We start from the raw sequence: 22036 nt of genomic DNA, 5'->3' as shown, positions 1-22036 counted from the left end.
ATAACTCGGACAATGGGCTGGGGAGATCAGGAAGCTCCGGAGCGGAGTTTGCTCTTCACCTGGTTGGCTGCCCTGAAATCTGCTGCAGCCGGAGGAACCAACCACAGACGGAGGGCCGACCCGCTCAGCAGAAAAATGACCCACTTGGCTGAAGATGTAAAACAGTAGGAGTCGATGCTTGAACTGGGAAAAACCTAAAGTCCTCCCCCTAGATCCAACCATCCAGGCACCTCTCAACCCCAGGGGGTACTCAGCCATCCCCCCTGTATTGGAAGGGGTGAGGGGCATCACCAGAAGATGCAGAGCCCACACCAGGGAAAGAGGCAGCTGGCAGGGTGTCATAACCATGCACAACTAGGAGAATCTGGCTTGCTTGGCAGAGGGATTCACGAACCCATACGTTCTGATGTATGGCAGGAGCTGGAGAGACGCACCACTTTGGTTGGCAACACAGAGCCCTGTAATTAAAAGTGCACTAGCAAGGAAGCTGCTTTAAGAGCCCCGGGAACTGCAACTCAGAGAGATGCAAGGAAGGCACAGAAGGGAAAAGATAGAGGAAGAAAAGAAGCCAAAACCGGAAAGAGCAACAGAAAACTTCCACCCCCCCATCAGATAGTCATGTTTCCATGATGCACCCATCACCCTGGCCTCTCGTGCGCAGTCTGAAGGCTGAAGGGTGAACGCTCACGCCTGGCAGGATCTCGGAAATTACCAGGATTAGAATCGGTCAGGCGGGGTGGAGTACAAAGTGCATCATGTTTTCAACCACCCGGGACATCCTGGGCTCTTTTTCTAGCGTCCACTTGCAGCCCTTTCAACACAGAGACCTCACAGCTATTTTTTTTTCTTGTGGTTTGTTTCGATAGTGTCTACCACTCAGAAAGCAAAAGCAAAAGGCTGGCCCAAGACTGCCGGCTGGGGTGAGGCTGGCCGTGCTAGGGCCTGGTCTCAGCTAGGGACCTGATCGGAATCAGACGACTCGAGTGCTACAGGCCAGTTCCCTTGGAACTGGAACCTTTGGAGCCAAACACCGTGGAGGGCCATGGAGCAATTTAGTGCTCTGCCAAAAGTCTCTCTCACCAAAGCGCCGCCCCTCGGGCACGAAAAGACAGGGACTGAGAGCACCGGCCTTCTCAAACTTGGGTGCCTGACAATGTTCCCTCTAACCTTTTCCATTCGTGTGTGGAATAATACTGATGTGCACCCAGGCATGTGTGAATGTGCACCACCATTGGAAAGTAAAAAACCGAGCGGTGGGTGCTCAGCTGGGTGGCATGTGAATCTCTCCAGAGTAGTCGCACACGTGCACAGCTTACAGGGAACGCTGGTGCCAAAACTTAGTTCCACATGACCCATCCCCTGTACAAAGAACTCGTCCACGGAGCCTCTGTCCGGGTCTCACTAAAATGCCTTGTATAGACCCACTTCAGCTGTGCTGCTTATGGTGAATCACATGCACCTGTGTGTAAATTGCCTGTTGTTGTTCCCCAAACTCTAGTCGTGGGCTACCTTGTCTGTCCTCCAAACAGGGAGCGTCCGTTTACAGCACTAACCCCAGACTCAAGTCCTGAAACCCAGGGCTTGATTTTCAGCAGTGCAGGACACTGGCTGCTCCCTCTGGAAGTGCCCCACACCTCTGAAAATCCAGGCGGTGACGACACCCAGCGGGAGGGGTCTGACGGACGGGACCCCGCTGTGAAAACGCTGGCCAGGATATTTCCTCCCCAGCCGCGCTGCTTCGCCACTGAAGCATCCTCTGTCCGTTGGGCGCCTGCGTCCAGGCAGCCGGGCTGTCTTCACACAGGGCAGGGGGCCCTTCCTCTGGGGGCCGGCGCCGGTCGTTCCGTAACTGAGGGCAGTTGTGGTGTGCGGGGAGGGACCGGAGTTCACAGGCGCAGGGACGGAAGTGCTGGCAGGGGCGGTGGTGGCACCTGGCCGGTGCGATTGTCTCTGACGGGGCGGGGTTCGCGCGGCGGCGGATGGTGGCTCGGGGGCCAGGGAACAAACCCAAAGTCCGTTCGATTTGACCTCACTCTGGAAAACGCCGGCGGCTCTTCGGTCACAGAATCGCTCTTCCAGACGCAGCCCGGCAGTGGAGGGGAGCTGCCCCAGGCTGTCCGCGGCAGCGCTGGGCCGGATCCAGCCCGCCGACTGCATCTGGCCGCTTTCTAGTTATACCGCGCGTCCCGCGCCTCCGAATGTCCAGGGGGGCAGCAGGATCCCGTTTAAATGGCTCAGGGCTCCCGGTCGCAGCCTTACCCTGGCAGGGGCCAGAGCCGCGAGTCTTTTACGTCGCCGTAGCAAGTCCGGGCGGCTGCCAGGCAACACGGTAGGGGTGGGGCCTGGAGCGGCGAGCCCTTTGCTATGTTTGTCATTCAAAGCCTCCAGCCCCAGACAACCCCGGGGAGAAGCGAGTCCCTAGCCACGCCCCTTCTTCTCAGGCCACGCCCCTTACTCCTGGGCCACACTCCTTCCTCCCAGGCCACGCCCCTGCCTCCCAGGCCACACCCCTTCCTCCAAGGCCACGCCCCCTTCCTCCCAGGCCACTCCCCTGCCTCCCAGGCCACTCCCCTTACTCCTGGGCCAGACTCCTTCCTCTCAGGCCATGCCCCCTTCCTCCCAGGCCACTCCCCTTCCTCCCAGGCCACTCCCCTGACTCCCAGGCCACGCCCCTGCCTCCAAGGCCATGCCCCCTTCCTCCCAGGCCACTCCCCTGCCTCCCAGGCCACGCCCCTGCCTCCCAGGCCACGCCCCTTCCAGGGTGGAGTCGGCCCATGACCACATAGCAAAATTCATTAAGTGGCTCCCCCATAAAATTATTGCTCACCCCGGTCTACGGTCCAGGGCCCTCAAGTGGGACGGCTGCCCCAGTCAGCCCAAAACATCGGCAGCCGCCACAGGGATTCCTTTGGCCGGCCTGCCAGCCACAAGAGCACACGAGAATTCACAACCATTCACAACCTCCCGCAGCGCCGCCACTGGGCCGGCGCCTGTTCAACTAGCGTAGTGGCTTTCCGAGCGCCCCGTCGCCAGGGCAGCCGGGTGCACGCCAACGCCTTTGAAAGCGCCTCTTGCCGGAAAGCCGCCCGCCGTGGGGAGAGCTGCTCACGGGGCCACGGAGACGCGCGAGACTGGGAGCGGTGGCGGGATGGCCGTGGGGCTTCTTGTTCGGCAGGCCACAGCACCCGGGCAAGGGCTGACGGCGCAGGCTCCCAGAAACCTCTTCATGGCAGAGCAGGGAAGAAGCCGTGAGCGGCTGAGACCAAAAACCAGGCGAGAGAGATGACCCGGGAATAGGCGTCTCCATTCATACTCTGCCCCACGACACGGCCCTCACCGTGGGATGCCATTCGGAAGGCAGAGGACTGAGGGAAGCCACGGAGCGGGGGTGGGGGGAGAGCCGTGTTAGTCTGCAACTAAAGGAACTTACAAAACACTAATGGTCCTGTGGCACCGGAGAGACTAACCGAAATATATAAATAGTGTCCTGAGCGTTCGTGGGCCTGACCCCTGGCTCCGTATTTGGCATCTGAAGAAGCAGTCGCGCCCACGAACACTCAGGATAGTTGTTAGTCTCCACGGTGCTACGGGACCGCTCTTGTTTCCACGGGCAGTCGGTCTGCCTGGGATAACGTGGCTGGAGACCAGCCAGAGAAGTGCCGGGAAGGGCTTTTGCCCTCGTTCTCGAGCGGGAAGGATGCAATGTGGTGCCACCAGCCTTCTGCCCAGGCTGCGGGGCAAAAATCAGGCTCCAAGGAGATTAATGCAGAGTGTCGTATGGAGACAAGCACTGAGGCGCAGCCCGAGTGATCCCCTTGTATTTCGGAACGGTGCCCAGGAACCGCCGGGATTGGGAAACATCCGTCTCGTCGTGGCTCTTACAGCGCCATGGAACACCTGGGGCCAGAGCCTCACCTGGAGTAAACTGGCTGATCCGCCACGGAGCTACACCCATTTACACCTGTTGAGGCGCTGGCCCTGGGGAGTCACTCTGCCCCCATTGCAGCAGCATCGGAACAGGTGGCGCTGAGGGACGCTACATCAGGCGGTTGCCGGACCGCAGGGAGAGACGAGGCCCTTCTCCCCACGGCAGTGTCCGGAAGAATGAGCCACTTGCCTCATCTTCAAGGTTTTGGCAAGTCCTCGTTTACTCCTCCAGCCACACCACAGCACCACGAGGCACCCAGGCCAAATGAAGCCGGGCTCCATTGTGCGAGAGCGGTTTGGATATGGAGCCAGAGGCTGGAACTAAGGCAAGCCCCCGGCACACAATCCGGGCAAGGCCCCTCTACCAGCAGAGCCTCGCGTCACCTCGTCGGGGAGAGAGGAGGGGTCGGGGCGCGGAGGCGAAGGAGGATCTGCAGTAAGAGCTTTTTTTCCAGGAGCAGCTTTTGAAGGGTGAGGTGAAGGGCTCCCTTCTTGTGCAGCCCGCGGAGAGGTCTACCGAGGGGGGCGCTCGGTTCGAGGAACAGCTGCCTTGGGACTCGACCTGAGGCCGGCGCGAGCTGTTCCCCACGGCGAGCCAGGTGCGAACGGCATGATCGCCCCCAAGCCCTTTCCCTTTGGGGTTTCTGCCACGTCCATTCAGCCTGAGCAACCCGCCTCAGACATGCACCGCGGAGCTGTGAGTGAGGGCAACGCTGTGGCTCGGATGAAAGTCAGAAACCGCTGCCTCGGGGCCGGCGCGTCCTTCACCGCTTCCCCGGGCGTGCAAGAATGAATGAATGAGGAAGCAGCTCTGGGGAAGGTGTGAGGGGAGGGCTTTGCTCTACCCTCGGCTACGCCCGCCTGAGGCCATGCTGCTGAAGTCAGCCCATTCGCACCAGTGTCGCTGAGAGCAGAATTTGACTCAGGGCTCAGGGTAACTTGGAGCCACATCCTGTGTGTTTTTGCTGAACATACCAAGTGTTGTTCCCCGGGGGAGTGCCTCCTCCCCCCTCTCCCCGCTCTTCCCTCCTGCCTGGGGCGGCTTGCTCCATTCGTAGGCCAGCACTGCCGCCTGAGGGGCACGTCTGTTCTGCAGGGACGAGGGATCCAGATCGGGGGTGGGGGGAGCTAGGGCTGGGGGCGGCCGGGTGTATTCCCCACACAAGCCCAGTGGTGGAATTTTAACCCAGGCTCCCGCCAGCGCATCCCTGACCCATCCCCGTTTGCAGCGAGCAGGCTGGGGGCTATGCAGGGAGATGTTGCTCCCGTTCAAGTCAATACAGCACTAGGGGAGCCTGCCTAGGAGAAGGCTGGTTCGCTTGTGCTCCTGTCTGTCTCCACCCACTGCTCCCCGCTCTTTGGGGCAGAGACAGTCTGTGTGTTCTGTGGCTGTGCAGTGTCCCAGGCCCTGGAGTTCTCCTGCAACACACACTAATGAACACAGAATACGAGAGCGACCTTACGCTGGCTGCTGCTTAGGCCACGTTCCGAAGCCAGCTCTGATGTCAGATTCTTCGTCGGTTTCCTCCTGGCCAAATGCCATTTTCTGGGGGACACGCCGGCCTCCCTGGAGACCCTGCGCCTGGAAACACTCATCTGGAAAGCCACAAAGAATCACCATCCTTTGGCACGAGCTTCCACTGCAAACCCCTGGACGAGGAGCGGATTCCGGCTCACCCGGGGAATGGTTAAGCTCGTCCCAGTGGCCGTGCGATTCTTACTGGCGGTGATACACCCACCCCGAGAACCCGGCTTGGCTTTCAGGCTCCAGCGGGAGTTGGCAGGGCCGGCAGCTAAAAAAAGAAATATCTTTGCAATCTGCAAGCTGAAGAAACTGGGACTGGGCGACGGGAGGGATCACGTGAGGATTCCCTGTTCTGTTCGTTCCCTCTGGGGCACCTGGCATTGGCCGCTGGCAGCAGGCAGGACACTGGGCCGGATAGTCCTTTGGTCTGGCCCAGTCTGGCCGTTCTTGTGCTCTCAATAACTCTGCTAAGGAATTGCTGAGAAATTCCACTCGGATTCCACAGCGCTGCTCCCACAGAGCCATTTCTCAGAGTGGAACTGAGCCTGGGGAGGCAGTGACCTTTATAAAAGAGGCGTCACGCTCAGGAAGCAATGGGATCAAATGCAGGGGAAGGTGTAGACAGCAACTGAGCTGAAACGGTTTCTCCTGTGCACCGAGCATGACAGGGCGCTTATGTGATACCTGCATTTTGTAATTTGCTCTTGCAAAGCGTGGTCAAGAGAGATGGTAACAATGCGCGAGTCCCATTCATTTCCATAGGAGTTACCGCATTCCACATCGGTTGTGATCAGGAGACACACCAGGGTTAGAGTGAGTTGACTTTTTTGTTGAAACAGTTTTAGGAAAAAAACCAGCTTTTCTGCTCCAATATTTTTGCAGAAAATTTCATTTTGGTCAAAGTTGTCAAAGGAAAAACAGAAACTTTTCTGGTTTATGTTCTCTAAATGGCCAATTTTCAGAAAAAAAATAGGTTTTCAGTAAAACAGTTTGGTTTCAGAAACTGAGGGTATGTCTAGACTGCACTGTTTTTCCGGGATACGATATCCTGGAAAAACTCTGCTGCATCCAAGGAACACGTCTGCTCTTCTGAAATTTTTTTCAGAAGAGTAGACACGGGTTTTTTGGCATCCCTATAAACCTCGTTTTATGAGGAAGAAGGGATGTTCCGAAAAAGGGTTTTTTCCTGACATTTGGCCCAGTATAGACAGGCCAAATGTCGGAAAAGCCTCTTCCAAAAAAAGAAGAAAAAGATATGCACATTGCGGTTTCAATTTGCGTATCTTTTCCCGGAAGAACTGTGTAGTCTAGACACAGCCTGAGCATTTCTACTGAAAACTAATTTTAAAAAATAAACAAAAGTTTTCAAGAGCATTTTCCAGTTCCCAAAAATATTTTCCAGTTCCCAGTTCTGGGTTTTTGTCAGAAAAAGTACACAGAATTAAACAACCTGACATATTTTTAAAAATGATTCCCACAAAAAATAAATGGCGTATTTTTTACCAGCACTAACTAAAGAAGTTGCAACACAAGTGCTCAGTGCTACACAGTGTTGTAGCACATGGGCATCCCAGGCTCTGTCGTCCTAGCTGCTGTAAAAACACAGAACTTTTTTTTAATTGATTTTATAAGAAATAAAACAATTGTAGGGAAAATAAGTCTGGTCGTGCTGATAGTTTATAGCCCTATTGCTTTCCATGAGGGAAGAAGCTGCAGCTACTCCCATAGGTGTTGGATTTCCTCTCCTAATATGAAAACTGAAAACTTAGCAAAAGGACAAGTAATGGAGAAGGGGAGGGGGGGGGGAGTAAAACTGCTGGGAAGGGGAACATGGCTGCTGGCTGCAGTTTAACATGCCGTGAAAGTCACACGCTTCACAATGGAGCCTGCGAACTTAAGCGTCTTGAGCTTTTCCGACCTGAAAAGAGGGAGCATTATCAACATTATTTGCATTGTAATAGCACCCAGGGGCTGCATGTGAGCTCATGGCAGGTGCTGCACAAACACGTCCATGAGATAGTCCCTGTCCTCCCCCTCGTCCCCCAATGTACAATCCAGGGAGAGGAAGGGTGAGAGAGAGGCAATATGGCAGCCCTGATTTTGCAGCTGGGGAACTAAGATGCTGAGGTAAAAAAGGAGGTGGTGACAGGGCTAGGAAACGAGGCTAGCACCTCCACCACAATTCCACCCGGCCTTCTGCAGCCAGCGGCTGTCTTTTGCCTCTCGATTGGGGGGGGGGGGGGCTTTTTTCCCCACATGCCCAGAAGGGGGAGTGTGGTACGGTTTGGTTGTCCTGGCTTTCAGGCTCACCGGGGGGTTATTCATCTGGTGACACACAGGCCCTTAAAACCAAACGGGACGTGTTGCCGGGAGGGTCACATTACCTGATGGTTTGTGGCTAGTGGCAGACCAGATCTCTGGAGAGGTTTGATGGTTTGGAACAGCTCTTACTGTGTGCCTGAGCTTCTGACTGACATTTTGCAAAGTGTATTTCTGCCTCAGATTTGACAAAGTGTTGCTGAAGATCAGAAGCGTACAAGCGTCGCCACCAGCTGTTTGCTCTGTGTGATGGGATGGCAAAGATCCCTAGTTTAGCTCTTCTTTCTCCATCTGTTTGTACTTTTTCCTTTAGAAACGCTGGGGGGTGCAGAGGAGTCTGAAAGACTTTGCTCCCCTCCGAGCTGTGGAAGAATGAGGAATTGGTAGTCCTGTGCTCGTGTACTCCCCAGGACTGGGAAATTTCCTTTAGGAAAAGAGCAGGGAGCAGCCTTGTTTTCAAGGGGCGAACAGTGACATCCGTACCCATACCTGTGGAACTCCTTGCCAGAGAATGTTGTGAAGGCCAAGACTATAATAAGGATCAAAAAAGAACTAGATAGGTTCATCAAGAATAGGTCCATCAATGGCTATTAGCCGGAGTAGGCAGGGGTACAAAACCATGTTCTGAAGTCTTCCTAGCCTGTTTGCTAGAAGCTGGGAACAAGCAACGGGATGGATCACTCAAGCGGAGCGTCCACACCTCAAGCGCACTTTCGCACAAGTCAAATGAAAAACAGAGGGGTTTCCGGTGTAGGTATTTCTCCTTCTATGAGGAATAACTCCTCTTTGCGCAAGAGATCTTGCGCAGAAAGGTGTGTGGGGACGGGAACAGGGTTTTTTTGCTCAAAAACACAAAAGAGGAAAAAGCACAGGTGCCCTGGTGGCCATTCTGCGGCTAGCTATCAACGCTTTCTTTCGAGAGAGCGGCCATGCAGTGTGGACGCTCTCTCATGCAAAAGCACAGCGCTTTTTCGATCTCTTCCGCAAAAAGCTTCTTGCGCAAGAAGCCTGCAATGTAGACGTAGCCTGAGCTCTCTGGACCATTAGCCTAATCCAGTAGAGCTGTTCTTAGGGTCATATTGTGTAGAATCCTCCCTGACAACTTGGAATGGTACAAATAAATAGAAGGAGGTTTAGGTTGGACACAGGAGCGGCCCGAGGCCGGCTGTGGCAGCTGGCGCCCCAGGTGGAAGGTGCGATCGGCGCCCCCGCCTGCACGGCTGTCAATGGCCGTGACGTCATCATCGGGCGCCCGGGCTGGCAGCGCCTTAGGCGACTGCAGAGTCTGCCTAGGCTCACGGGCCGCCCCTGGTTGGACATTAGGAAAAGCTTCCTGCCTGTCAGGGTGGTTAAACACTGGAATAAGTTGCCTGGGGGGGTTGTGAATCTCTATCACTGGAGATATTTAAAAGCAGGTTAGACAGACACCTGTCAGGGATGGTCTAGGTCAGTGGTCCCCAACCTTTTTGGGGCTGCCGGGCACCCAGGGACGGGGGCTGCACATGCGCCCGGGGCTCAAGAATGGCTTGGGCCAGCCCTGGTCACTAGGTGGGTGCACATAAATGCCCCGGTGGGTGCCATGGTGCCCACGGACACCGCGTTGGGATCTAGGTGCTTGGCCGTGCCATGAGAGGATGGGACTTGATGACCTCCCGAGGTCTCTTCCAGTTCCAGTATTCTATGATTTTAAGACAAAACAGAAGAAAAAGGGTATTTTAAATTCATTACCCAATGAGCCAAGCTCTGCCATATGTTCATAGCGAGGTTTCAAACCTAACGTTCTGTTCGGTTTGCCAAGGCTGGGCAAAGTTAGGGTTTGAGGAGGAAATCATGGGAGAAGACTCAGAGTAGAAGACAGTCCTGCTCGCAATTCCAACCCTAGCCAAGTCCCACCCACAATCCCAGTGTGGCTGGAGGTTTCTGCCAAACGATCAATCTGCCGCTGGGAGGAGATGAATGGAGCCGGTTCACAACTCCTCAAGTCATGACTCACTCTGTCTGCAGGCTCAGCAAGAGGGTTGTATTCAGAACAGGATGTTTTCGCAACTTTCATGCCACCAGCTGTTGGCTGGTAAGGGCTGCTACTGTCATAGCGCCATGAACGGGCTCTGTTTGAAACTCAGCCCTGGCGCGTGGTTTCTCTTGGAAGGGATGGCTTTGACTGCATTTCCCATGGGGCTTTGTGGGCAGATTCAAACTTAAACCACAGAAGGGTCCTCGGAAGCTTTGAACCCACCTGACCCAAAACTAAGGAAAGTTTTGCACCTCCCCTTGCAGACTGGCCCAATGTTCCAGCTGCTTTCTTGGGGCACAGGGGTGCCGGTGTAGCAATGGTAATGTGCCTAGGAGCATGCATAGCCCGCTCCTGACAACCAATCACTTTTTTTGTTTTTAATAGAGATAAACCTATCTCATAGGACTGGAAGGGACCTTGAGAGGCCATTGAGTCCAGTTCCCTGCCCTCATGGCAGGACCAAGCACCATCCCTGACAGATTTACCCCAGATCCCTAAATAGCCTCCTCAGGGATTGAACTCACAACCGGGGTTGGCCCCAGACTGTGGGGGGCACCACTAAGACCCAGCGTGTAGAATAGTGTGTCTGCTGCTGGTGCAGATGTAGGCAGCAGAGCAGGGCCATGAGAGAAGCAGAACAGGGAGGAGGCAGAATTGAGACCTTGCCAAGTTTTGGCCCAAGCGAGGCGGCCTGGGGGTGTCATTTGAGCTCCCCGCCTCCGGTGCCAAAATGTTGTGGGCCGGCTCTGCCCCCAGCCCTGGGTTTATCAGGGTAATGCTCAAACCACTGAGCTCTCCCTCCCCCCAGCCCCTTCTCTTGGTCAGGGCGGCCACTATCCTTTATTAATTGCCAAGGTCCCGAGCTGAACCGGCCGGTTTGCTGTGCTGTCCGGAGACCAGACAGATCCTCTGGCAGCAACAGATCGGTGCGAAGAGGAAAGTCCATGCCTCGTCACGGCTCCATTCCAGCCTCTAACTCAGGGTCAGACTGCGAGGCCAGAACAGCCGTTGCCCCTTTTTTAGAGTCAGCATCGGATGCAGCAAACTTCCAGCGTACCAGGTGGCAAGATGTTGAAGGGGCCTCTGGGCAGGCGGTTGGGGCACCTTGCAGAAGGCGGTTCTTCATCCCCGCAGAGTGGCAGCCATCGGTTACTATTGCTCGACTGCTCTCCGGGCGCATGGTAACCGAGGCCTTTCCATGCGCCTCTTGCAACCGAGATGGCTGATAGGAAGCGGCCCTGGGGGAGAGAGAGACGGCTTGGACTGCAGCGACCCCCGGCCTGGCGTGAGGAGAAAGGCCTCTGAAAATGCCAACAGCTCGGGCAGCTGCCCCTTGTGGCTCTTGACTGCTGGAGGAGCAAGGGGCCCCCTTATGCACTCGCTATGGGGCGGGGGGGGAGGCTGTCTTAAGAAGAGATTTTCGCTGTTGCCATAGTGACGTGAGAGCTCAGCACCGGCATGGAAACCAGGCAGACAAAGCGTCTTTACTGCAACTTGCTCTCCCGCTCGGAATTCTGGTTCTCTAGCGCCGAGCCCTCCCCATCACGGACGGGCCGTGCTGCCCTGGGGAGTAGGAAGGCATGGGGTCCCAGCCAGGAGTTCCTGGCGGGAGTGACGGGGACGGTCCCGATGGGAGGAGGAGGAATCTGGTAGTTAAGCTGGCCTGTGAAAGACACAAAATCCATCACTGGTGCGCCATCGTCCGCCCTGCATCCTGGATTTCGTTCCTGCGGAAAGACTTGCCCCAACCCAAAGCAGCTAAGCTCTTAACCGCAGGGTCACCCCTTTGAGTCACAGGCCTCTGACAGGAAGGTCATTTTCAGACACGGTCATCGTGCCCGGAGGCATGGCCAAGAAGCTGATCTGAACTGGAGGAGCCAGAGCACGGATTGAACCTCTCTAGTCCAGAACTCGCTGGTCCAGAAGCATCCGTCGTCCGGAGCTATTTGAGTTAGCCGGACGCCCACTTTTCATGGGTGTGGCACTGTTTCCTGGGGTCCCATCAAGTTTGTTTGCAGCCCCCAGTGCTGGCTCTCAGTGTTCTGTGCTGTGATTTCACTCAAATTTCCCCCGAAATGTCCTCTTCCACGGCTTAGTGCTGGCAATGCCACTAGACAATAGCTAGACCCCAGCTCCCGGGGTCTGGAAAATACTCCGGTTCAGAACCAGGCAGGTCCCGAGGGTGCCGGACCCGAGAGGTTCAACCTGTACAAATGAAAGACCTGCCCAATGAAGCCACGACTTGGGCAAACCGCCACGACGCAGCCTGGATTTCGAATTGGCAGATTTCTAATTGGCGTTCCCCTACTATCTTCCTCCATGTGACCCGCTCCTGACTTGTCTGGAGAGCTTTGCACAGACCTTGGCTGAGCTCCCTGCACGACAGACCAAGGTCGGGGCCTTTAGAGGGGGCTGCTTCGCTCATGATGGCGAATGCAATCGGGAAGCTGAGGCGGCGTGTCGGGTACCCCCCAATCCTGCACCCCCGTCCGCAGCAAGATGAGACTCCGCCAGCCAGTAGAACAGAGAGGGCTTATTGCTTCTCCAGGGTACAGCCCAGCACAGACGTGATGTGGTTACAGGAGTCAGGGCCAGGCTGCCTCAGACCCCTTGGGGTGGGGTCCACAGGCCCCTGACCCCTCAGAACTCAGCTTAGTCTCTTCTCTTCATGTTTTCCCAGCCAAGACTTCCCTTCTCCAAGCCACCCCCTCCCTTTGTTCAGCCCCTTTCCTCCTCAGGTGAGAACCGGTCGGGCCATGGACTACCTGACATGAGGGCCCTCAGGGCGACCCCCGCTGGGCCGTGCTTACAGACAGAGGCCAGTAGGGGTCACCCACAGCCCACACAGCAACCAACGAATGCCCACTGGGGCCACTAGAGTAAACAGCCCCCCAGCTCCGTGTCAGAAGCCTCCCGTGATGCTCTGTCCTCCTTCGCCCCGCAGATTTCTGCCAGCTGATGAAGTGATTTAGGAGCATCACCCACGCCCAGCTCCTGCCGGAGACGTCACCGAAGCATCAGAAACCAAGGTAAAAAAACCAATCGTCTCTTGTTGTCCAGTGCAAACCCGGCCGGGAGGCCCGCTACAGGCGGCTGCAGCCTTAGAGAGGAGGTTGGGAGGTCTGCTAATGGAGCTCCCAGCCAGCCTGCAGGAGTCATGTCAGCCCAGTTCCCTGGGCATGGGAATCGCACAGAGCCGCCTCCGTTCCCGCACTGGCCGGGCGAGGCAGCCCCGTGGCCCCGCTAGCAGGGTAGCACTGCCGGACACAGCGTCCAGCCTGGGCTCCTGCCGGTGAAGGACCGTGGTACCCACTATCGTAGAATCAGAGACTCCCAGGAGGTCACCAAGTCCAGCCCCCTGCCCGAGGCAGGACAAATCCCAACTCTATCAACCCAGCAGATGATACTGCTCCTCTGCCCCCAGCCATCCGCCGGGGGGCGGTCAGCGACGGCAGTAGACCAGGAAGGGGACTGAGCCCTGGTCTGCACAAGGGTTGTATTTCGAAATAACCCCCCCCCCCCAGGCGAGTTAATAAGTGGAGCGTCCACATGACCCAGCCCGGGATTTCGAAATCTGCGCTCACGCGTTCCTCGGGGAATACCAGTGACGGTGAACTAGCGGGAGCGCGGGCGCCCCGGTGCCGCTCTTCAGCAATAACCACTCCCGAGTCATCCGACGGAGGGAGTCGCCAGGGCTTGCTGGGGCTCCGCGTCGAGGGAGCGCGGCGAAGACCCCTGGCTGCGAGGCGCTACGTTTCCCTAGCTGCCACTGAGCGAGGTTGAGGGTTTCCCGAGAGGGGCTGCAGCACGTGGGGAGAGCCACAGGTGGAGTTTTCTGGCCACCGGGCTCCACGCCAGCCCGAGGGAGTTTTCTGCCGAGTTTCTTCCCTGTGAAGCAAACCAGGGCAAGGCTCACCACAGGGAGCCCAGCCTCAAGCCTGGTGCCCTTTCAAGGCAGACTGGGGGGGGTGTTGCGGCCGTACATGCCGTGAGACAGGGAGCAAGACTGCCCCTTGGAGGAGGACTCAGGAAATGTGGCCACCACTCCCTCTCTGTCACTGACTCACTGCATAATGCTGGGCAAGTCACTTCACTGCTCAGGCGCCCCGTCGGGCTAATGGGGATCATGAGAGCGGCCCGGAGCTGTACAGCTGATGCATGCCAGGCCTGAGCCAGGCCTCTCGCGTAGCTGGCGCACTCCAGGGACACCTGAGTAGGCTGCTCCCGGAGGCCTGCTCCCGTTCATTTGTGGAACTGTCGCTGCAGGGCTGGCCTGCGGCTCTGTTTAAGGAAGTGCAAAGGCCCTGGTGCATCAGGGACAGGTGTTTTCCCCTCCCAACACCCCCGGTTGGCAGACAGGCGCTGGCTGGGCTCCAGAGGAGCACCCGCCTCCCGCCAGCTGGGGAACAGGTTCTCCCAGCTGCTGACCAGGTGCCAGAGCGAGCAGCAGCACGAGGCAGGGAGGCCGGAGGGGCGGGGGGGTTCTCAGTCGTCTGGCCGGGTGAGGAGGAAGTCCTGAGAGGCAGGCTAGCTCGAGCGGAGGGGAAGATGCGAGAGGCTCACACAGGAAATTCGAGGCACGGAACGAGTGCTCCGCTTCCCCTCCCGCCTCAAAAATAGAAAAAACAGAAGTCGGGGCGGGGGGGGGGAGCGTTTCCGCGTCCTCGCGCAGACAGACGGCGGGAGAGGGAGGCTGGCGGAGCAGACAGCTGTGCTGCAGACGGTCATGCTCGGCTTTCACCGCCGCTCGCCTGCTCCTGCATCCCAAAGGGCATAGGGGGGAGGCAGAGGGAGACTCACCTGTATTTGCAGCGCGGCTCCCAGGTGTATCTGGAGCAAGCAGGTAAGGCGGCGGCGGGGGAGCCTCTGGCGGGGCAGTCGGCTGTGAGGTGCAGGCGGGGGCTGGCTGGCGGCCGGGGGGCGGAGGAGTGCCACGCTCCAGGCGGCGGCACGCTGGCGCTCAGGGCTTCTGCTGTTCTATTCTGTTCTGTTTCTCTCGCTCAGGTCTGCTGGCCATGGGCAACCTGATAAAGGTATTGGGCAAAGATTTAGAAAACTGTCCTCATTTTTTCCTGGATTTTGAAAGTAAGTCCGGCGCTCAGGGCTGGGGGTGTCTGTGCCTGCTCAGGGGGGAGCCGCTGCTCTCGAGGGATGACAATCCATTCACACGCTGCGCTGGGTTTGACGGGAGGCCCTTCTTGTGCTGGCGGCCCCAGCCCAGCGACCGGGGGGACACGCTCCCCTGGCCCGGGGCGGCTCCTCTAGGTGCACACGGGGCCGGCCTTACGGGCGGGGGCCGGGATTAGCGGGGAGCTGCGGCCAAGAGGCAAGGAGAGGGGCAGGCCTGGGATGTGGGGCTGCGGAAGGGAGCTTGGGGCACAGTGGGGCAGGGGAGGCCCTGAAGTGATGAGTGGGGTGGGGAGCCCAGAGAGGCAGCAGGGGCGAGGGGGGAAACAAGGGGAGGCAATGGGAGCCCAGGGCATGGGTGAGGTGCCCATGGGAAGCAGTGGGGGTCAGAGGCAAGGAGGTATGGGGGGAATAGATGGGGAGTCGGCAGGGGTATGGGGGGTGGGTTGGGAGCCTGGGGAGGTGGCGGGGGCTGGGGCGATGGGTGGAGAGCCCGGGGCGGGGGGTAGTGGGAGCCAGTGGGGATGGGGGAATAGATGGGTTGAGAGCTGGGGGAGGTGGCGGGGAGGAGGGAGAGGAGGAAGGAGCCCAGGGAGGTATGGGAGCCAGTGGGGATGGGGGATAGATGGGTTGAGAGCCGGGGGAGGTGGCAGGGAGAAGGGAGAGGAGGAAGGAGCCCAGGGAGGTATGGGAGCCAGTGGGGATGGGAGATAGATGGGTTGAGAGCTGGGGGAGGTGACGGGGAGAAGGGGAGGAGGAAGGAGCCCAGGGAGGTATGGGAGCCAGTGGGGATGGGGGGATAGATGGGTTGAGAGCTGGGGGAGGTGGCGGGGAGAAGGGGGAGGAGGAAGGAGCCCAGGGAGGTATGGGAGCCAGTGGGGATGGGGGATAGATGGGTTGAGAGCCGGGGGAGGTGGCAGGGAGGAGGGAGAGGAGGAAGGAGCCCAGGGAGGTATGGGAGCCAGTGGGGATGGGGGGATAGATGGGTTGAGAGCTGGGGGAGGTGGCGGGGAGAAGGGGGAGAAGGAAGGAGCCCAGGGAGGTATGGGAGCCAGTGGGGATGGGGGGATAGATGGGTTGAGAGCTGGGGGAGGTGGCGGGGAGAAGGGGGAGGAGGAAGGAGCCCAGGGAGGTATGGGAGCCAGTGGGGATGGGGGGATAGATGGGTTGAGAGCCGGGGGAGGTGGCGGGGAGGAGGGAGAGGAGGAAGGAGCCCAGGGAGATATGGGAGCCAGTGGGGATGGGGGGATAGATGGGTTGAGAGCCGGGGGAGGTGGCGGGGAGGAGGGAGAGGAGGAAGGAGCCCAGGGAGGTATGGGAGCCAGTGGGGATGGGGGGATAGATGGGTTGAGAGCTGGGGGAGGTGGCGGGGAGAAGGGGGAGGAGGAAGGAGCCCAGGGAGGTATGGGAGCAAGTGGGGATGGGGGGATAGATGGGTTGAGAGCTGGGGGAGGTGGCAGGGAGGAGGGAGAGGAGGAAGGAGCCCAGGGAGGTATGGGAGCCAGTGGGGATGGGGGGATAGATGGGTTGAGAGCTGGGGGAGGTGGCGGGGAGAAGGGGGAGGAGGAAGGAGCCCAGGGAGGTATGGGAGCCAGTGGGGATGGGGGGATAGATGGGTTGAGAGTCGGGGGAGGTGACGGGGAGAAGGGGGAGGAGGAAGGAGCCCAGGGAGGTATGGGAGCCAGTGGGGATGGGGGATAGATGGGTTGAGAGCCGGGGGAGGTGGCGGGGAGGAGGGAGAGGAGGAAGGAGCCCAGGGAGGTATGGGAGCCAGTGGGGATGGGGGGATAGATGGGTTGAGAGCCGGGGGAGGTGACGGGGAGAAGGGGGAGGAGGAAGGAGCCCAGGGAAGTATGGGAGCCAGTGGGGATGGGAGATAGATGGGTTGAGAGCCGGGGGAGGTGGCGGGGAGGAGGGAGAGGAGGAAGGAGCCCAGGGAGGTATGGGAGCCAGTGGGGATGGGGGATAGATGGGTTGAGAGCCGGCGGAGGTGGCGGGGAGGAGGGAGAGGAGGAAGGAGCCCAGGGAGGTATGGGAGCCAGTGGTGATGGGGGATAGATGGGTTGAGAGCCGGGGGAGGTGACGGGGAGAAGGGGGAGGAGGAAGGAGCCCAGGGAGGTATGGGAGCCAGTGGTGATGGGGGATAGATGGGTTGAGAGCCGGGGGAGGTGACGGGGAGAAGGGGGAGGAGGAAGGAGCCCAGGGAGGTATGGGAGCCAGTGGGGATGGGGGATAGATGGGTTGAGAGCCGGGGGAGGTGGCAGGGAGGAGGGAGAGGAGGAAGGAGCCCAGGGAGGTATGGGAGCCAGTGGGGATGGGGGATAGATGGGTTGAGAGCCGGGGGAGGTGGCGGGGAGGAGGGAGAGGAGGAAGGAGCCCAGGGAGGTATGGGAGCCAGTGGGGATGGGGGGATAGATGGGTTGAGAGCCGGGGGAGGTGGCGGAGAGGAGGAAGGAGCCCAGGGAGGTATGGGAGCTGGTGAGCGATAAATGTGAGGGCTATGGGGACAGGGAGGGAACCCAGGGAGGCGGCAGGAGCCGGGAACGCTGATCTACAAGTTTGCCCGGGGGGCCATTTTCCCTAAGGCCGGCCCCGGGTGGCCACTGAGTGGGGGGGATGGGGTGGGAGCATTAAACCGACTCTCACGTGAAACAGCCACAGGATTTCCCTGTCACATCCCATCTCCATCGCCAGCCAGGCCCATGGAGGGAAACCCTTTGACCTCCCCTCCTCCCCCCCCCCCCCGCACGCCCATGATGCTCAGGGGCTCTGCTGGTTTTATCCTGGGGGGGTCCTCCACACTGGAGCCCCCAGCACTGCCATGCAGAGAGGCCCCAGCCCACTGGCTGTCTGTAATTACACACCCAGCCTCTCGCCCCGGCTCTGGGATCCAGGTGTGAGAGCACAGGGCTCCTCCCCGCTTCCGGCTCCGTTGCTGGCAGCGATGGAGAAGTGACCTTCCCCTGGAGGCCAGTTAGCAGGGAGAGGCCTTTGCCCTTCCCCCGGCCCGCAGGGTCTCGGCCCCCGAAATGCACCCTTGGCAGCTGCCTGCTCTGCCCTCTTGCCCCTGAACCCTGGCGCGCCTGCAGGCCGAGCCCCCCACCAGCCCGGCTGCCTGTAACGGCCGGTCACGTGCTGCCAGGAAGGAGGAAGGAAGGATTTATGCTGCCTCATGTACCACAGGCAAATCCCATGTGTCGGGGAGCCGAGCTGGCTCACCCCAGCGCTGGAGGCTGAAAGGGGAGCATCTCAGAGGCTTACCCAGCTGAGAAAGCCCCCCCACCAGCCGTGGGGTAGAGCCCCAAGGTCAAACCACAGGCTAAGGCTGACTCCCTTGGGCTCCGTCCCTTGGCAGCAGTGCTAAGCTGCCCAGGGCTGAAGCTGGGGCTGCCCACCCCCTGCGTGGGAAGGGGGCAGGCGTCAGGGGAGCAGAGACCCCCAGGGGACAGAGCAGGGAGCGCGAAGGGGGCTGAGGAGTAAGGGGGAGCAGTGAGAGCGCTGGAGGGGCAGGGCCGTGGGAGGGACAAGGCAGGCTGGGAATCACTCCCACAGCGCTCCAGCTGCCTGCGACTAACCCCTGCCCGGAGCCGTCACAAAGCTTCCAGGGTCTCTGCGAGCGAGCGAGCCACGGACCCTCCTCAGCGGCCGTGCTCAGGAAAACCCCAGGGGTGTAAAAATAGTGCCAGAGCGGGGGCGGAGGCGCGACCTCTGTCTCCACCACAGAGCCTCGCTCGCCGGCAGGCCGGGGGGAGCCCAAAATAGCCCTTGGGCTCTGCAGCACCGACAGGGCCCCTGCAGCGTGAGGCTGGCGGCGGGGCCGGGAGGTCCTGGTTGTCCCAGAGCAGGGCCCCGGGGCGCGAGGCAGGAGCCTCCTTTCCAAACACGCTGCCCGTGTGGAGCAGAGCCTGGACCAGGCGTTTCAGCCTGGGTATGGGGGGGGGGGAGGTCTCCTGGAACCACGTTGCATCCGGGGCCCCGGAGTCGGCTGCACGCCCCACCCTGCTCCATGCTTCCCTCCCTCCCTGCCAGGCCAGACCAAGGGTGGCTCTGGAGATGAAATGCGACACCCACCCTGTGCAGGGAGACTCCAGGGAGCCCTGGGCCCTGCGGAGCAATTTGCTCCCTCCTCATCCTGGAGAACAGCGGCTCCTTCCCTCGCTTTGCTCGTTCTTGTTGGTCACCCCCACCCCCATCCGCCAACGCTCATCTCCACGGGGAGCAGGAAGATGCCGATTTTGGGAGAGTCTCTGGCTTTAACGTGCGATCGCTGGGTGCTGCCGAGCTGTGGGCTCCACGGCCCTCCCCCCGTCGGCCCTGGATCGCGGCGAGCCCGCGGCCACAAAGACGCCGGCGCTCGGGGGCGACGCAGCCGGCCGAAAACCAGGGAGGCTCTTCCTGCTGCCCTGCGTCCCGTCCTCCCCCTGCTCCCTTCCATGAATGCACCTCACTGCCCATCCCACTTTTTTCCCTCTTGTCTCTTCTCTTGCAGGTGTCACATGGGGAACCTTCTTAAAGTGTTGACTTATAACGAGCTTGAACAAGGCCCTAATTTTTTCCTTGACTTTGAACGTGAGATGGGATTTTGATTTTCTTTTCCCCCTCCCCACCCCCCCATTCATGTCATTTTACGTTGGCATCTCAGCGAGGCCCCCACGGCATCAGACCCATCCCCGTATCCATCGTACTCCCCCTCCACTCGCCCACCCGGAGGCCAGGCCCTGCGCAGGAAGCCGCCAGGTGTCGGGGGGGGGGTCAAACAGGGGCGACTGGTTATTCAGGCTCTTGGCCAGGACATGTCAGAGCCGAGGGGGGGCTCAGCCCTGCCTCTCTCAGCTTCACACCTGGGTGAGGATACCCCCCCTTCCCTTGCTAGTCACTGCTCTGCCAGGGTTCAGGAGCAATTTTTAGAGAGGGGGTGCTGAGCTGCACCCCCGCTTACCTCTGCCCATGCCCATCACTGCCCTTACAGCTGGGGCTAGCAGCCAGGATCCCACCTGTGGGGCTGGAGGCCAAGACCCTGCAAGCCACCCAGGGTCCCGTGTCCAGGTCCTGGCAGGAGAGTCAGCAGCTGAGTGGAACCTGGGGCCAGCAGCCGTGCCACTGTGCAGGGGGCCAGCAGCCGAGTGGGACCCAGGGCCGGCAGCCAAGCCACTGTGCAGGGGGCCAGCAGCCAAGCCTCTGGGCTGGAAGCAGAGCCACAGGAGAACTGGGGGCGTGGCAGCCAGCACCCAGGGCAGCAGGGGCATATGGCTGGGATGCCCAAAACATGGGGATGGCGCAACGCCCCCCATGCCCTGACGTCCCACATTCCTGCTGCTAATTCTGACCCACAGAAGCGCCACCGCGGAATCGGGTCTCAGGCAGCCGCTTGAATTCTTAGCGGTTACCTGCCACCTCAGCCCGCTGGGGCTCACCTGGTATCCGGCAAGAGGAGGCTGGTGAGCGGGGAGCCATTTTCCCCGGTCGCCACGGTGATGGCAGGAAAGGAAAGAGCACGGTCAGGTGGAGGCCGTGGGGAGTAGGGTTGCCAGATGGTCTCCCAAAAAATACCGGACACACGATATTTTTTTGGTCGAGCAGAGCGGCAATCGCAACCCTGCCTCCCAGCTGGGACTCCCAGCCACTCCCCCCGCCCCCGCCTGGTTTCCGTCCAGTGCGCAGCCAGAACAATCAGAGAATAGCGGACATTGCACATTGCACGTTGCACATTGCACGTTGCACATTGCACGTGTCCAGTATTCTCTGATTTTTTTTACCGGACAAAAAGCGCAAATCCCGGACACCTGGCTACCCTAGTGGGGAGGGAAGGACCCAATCAGGAGCAGTCAGACTGGGACCTGAGCTTAGTCAAGACAGAGAGAGCCCCCGTCCTGCCGCACCGTATGCCAGCCGGAGGGCCGCTGCCTCCGGCTTTGGTCCGGGATCAGCCCCAGGCCGGTGGAGGGGAGTCCCATTCCCAAGGCATCTCATTCCAGTTGGGTTGGTCTCTTGGCCGGAGACGTTTCCTCCCTTCGCTTTGGTTTGGTTTTGGTTGCGTTGTTTCCTTTGCACACGTTTCTTTTCCGTTGGGTGTGGGGCTAGGCCCGTGGGGAGAGGGCAGCCAGGCCTCCAGAAAGTTCAGCTCCGACTAGCAGGCAGACGCGGCCTAGGGCAGGCCAGGGCCTGGCCCCGCTGCCGGAGCCCAGCCCTCTCGACCGCTGCCTGGAAGGTTCTCTCATGCCCGGTTGCCCGGCCCGGAGGCGCTCTGTCTGCCCTTGCGCCCCAGACGCGCCGGCCCCCGGGGCGGACGCTGCCCAGGGACCGGCCTCCACAGCTCCCTCGCCGGCCGCCACGTGCACTGACCCGTTGCTGGGGGGGGTCTCCTGCAGATGCGCAGCCCACCGAAGCCGAGACAGCCGTGTGGAACCAGGTCAACGCGGTGCTGGAGGAAGCGCAGACCATCCTGGCCGAGCTGCAGTCCTACACGGGCGCAGGCCTGGAGATTCGAGAGGTACGGCTGTCGGCCTGGGAGCAATGGGGCTGGCAGTCTCCAGGGACGGGGGGCCCAGCTCCGCACCCCCGGGAGAGCCTACGGCACCCAGCCCTTAGCATGGCCATGACCGCTGGGCTCCGCCAGCCCTCAGAGCTGCACAGAGCGGCAGAGCGGTGCTCCCACGGCCATTCAAAGGGGCCCGTGGCCCCAGCCGCCGTTAGCCAGGCCCCTGTGCAATTGTCCCTTTGCCCCCCATGCCGGCAGGCCCGAGCACCAGCCGGGATCCGGGCCCAGAGGCTGAGTTTGCCGCCTTGGTTCCTTGCAGGCGATCCAAAACCCCAACGACCTCCAGCTGCAGGAGAAGGCCTGGCACGCCGTGTGCCCTCTCGTGGCAAAGCTGAAACGCTTCTATGAGTTCTCCCTTTGCCTGGGTGAGCCCGAACGCCCCTCCGTGCGCCGTCTCTGTGCCCAGACCCTGCTGACCGCAGCCCACACGCAGCCCGTGCTCCCGGAAGCCGGGCGCTTGGGCGGGCGCTCAGGAGAGATGCCCCCTCCACCCGCCTGATTAGCAGAGCACCCACAGCTACAGTTTTTGTTTCAGCGGGTGGTGCACATTGGCACATGCCTCGGTGCAAGTCAAATATTATTCCAC

At 59.8% G+C, this 22036-nt stretch overlaps 1 protein-coding gene across 7 annotated transcripts in view; it reads left to right on the top strand.

The window, feature by feature from the left end:
• LOC102445639 (CYFIP-related Rac1 interactor A-like) overlaps positions 1 to 22036 on the top strand; it is a 39686-nt gene that overhangs the window by 10151 nt on the left and 7499 nt on the right. For 2 of the 7 annotated variants that reach the window (XM_075909017.2, XM_075909010.2), the window contains exons 2-6: positions 12730 to 12814; positions 14790 to 14870; positions 19402 to 19481; positions 21281 to 21402; positions 21710 to 21815. In XM_075909017.2, the coding sequence (XP_075765132.2) occupies positions 19409 to 19481; positions 21281 to 21402; positions 21710 to 21815 (301 nt within the window). In that variant the 5' untranslated portion in view covers positions 12730 to 12814; positions 14790 to 14870; positions 19402 to 19408. Of the gene's footprint in view, positions 1 to 12729; positions 12815 to 14494; positions 14629 to 14789; positions 14871 to 19401; positions 19482 to 21280; positions 21403 to 21709; positions 21816 to 22036 lie in introns of those variants that run through there. The other 5 variants (XM_075909011.2, XM_075909015.2, XM_075909013.2 and 2 more) reach the window with 5 other exon arrangements.

This window comes from Pelodiscus sinensis, chromosome 26 (genome assembly GCF_052426305.1).
Source record: "Pelodiscus sinensis isolate ZL-2025 chromosome 26, ASM5242630v1, whole genome shotgun sequence".
Taxonomy (NCBI): domain Eukaryota; kingdom Metazoa; phylum Chordata; order Testudines; family Trionychidae; genus Pelodiscus; species Pelodiscus sinensis.
This window is presented reverse-complemented; position numbering and strand designations above follow the sequence as displayed.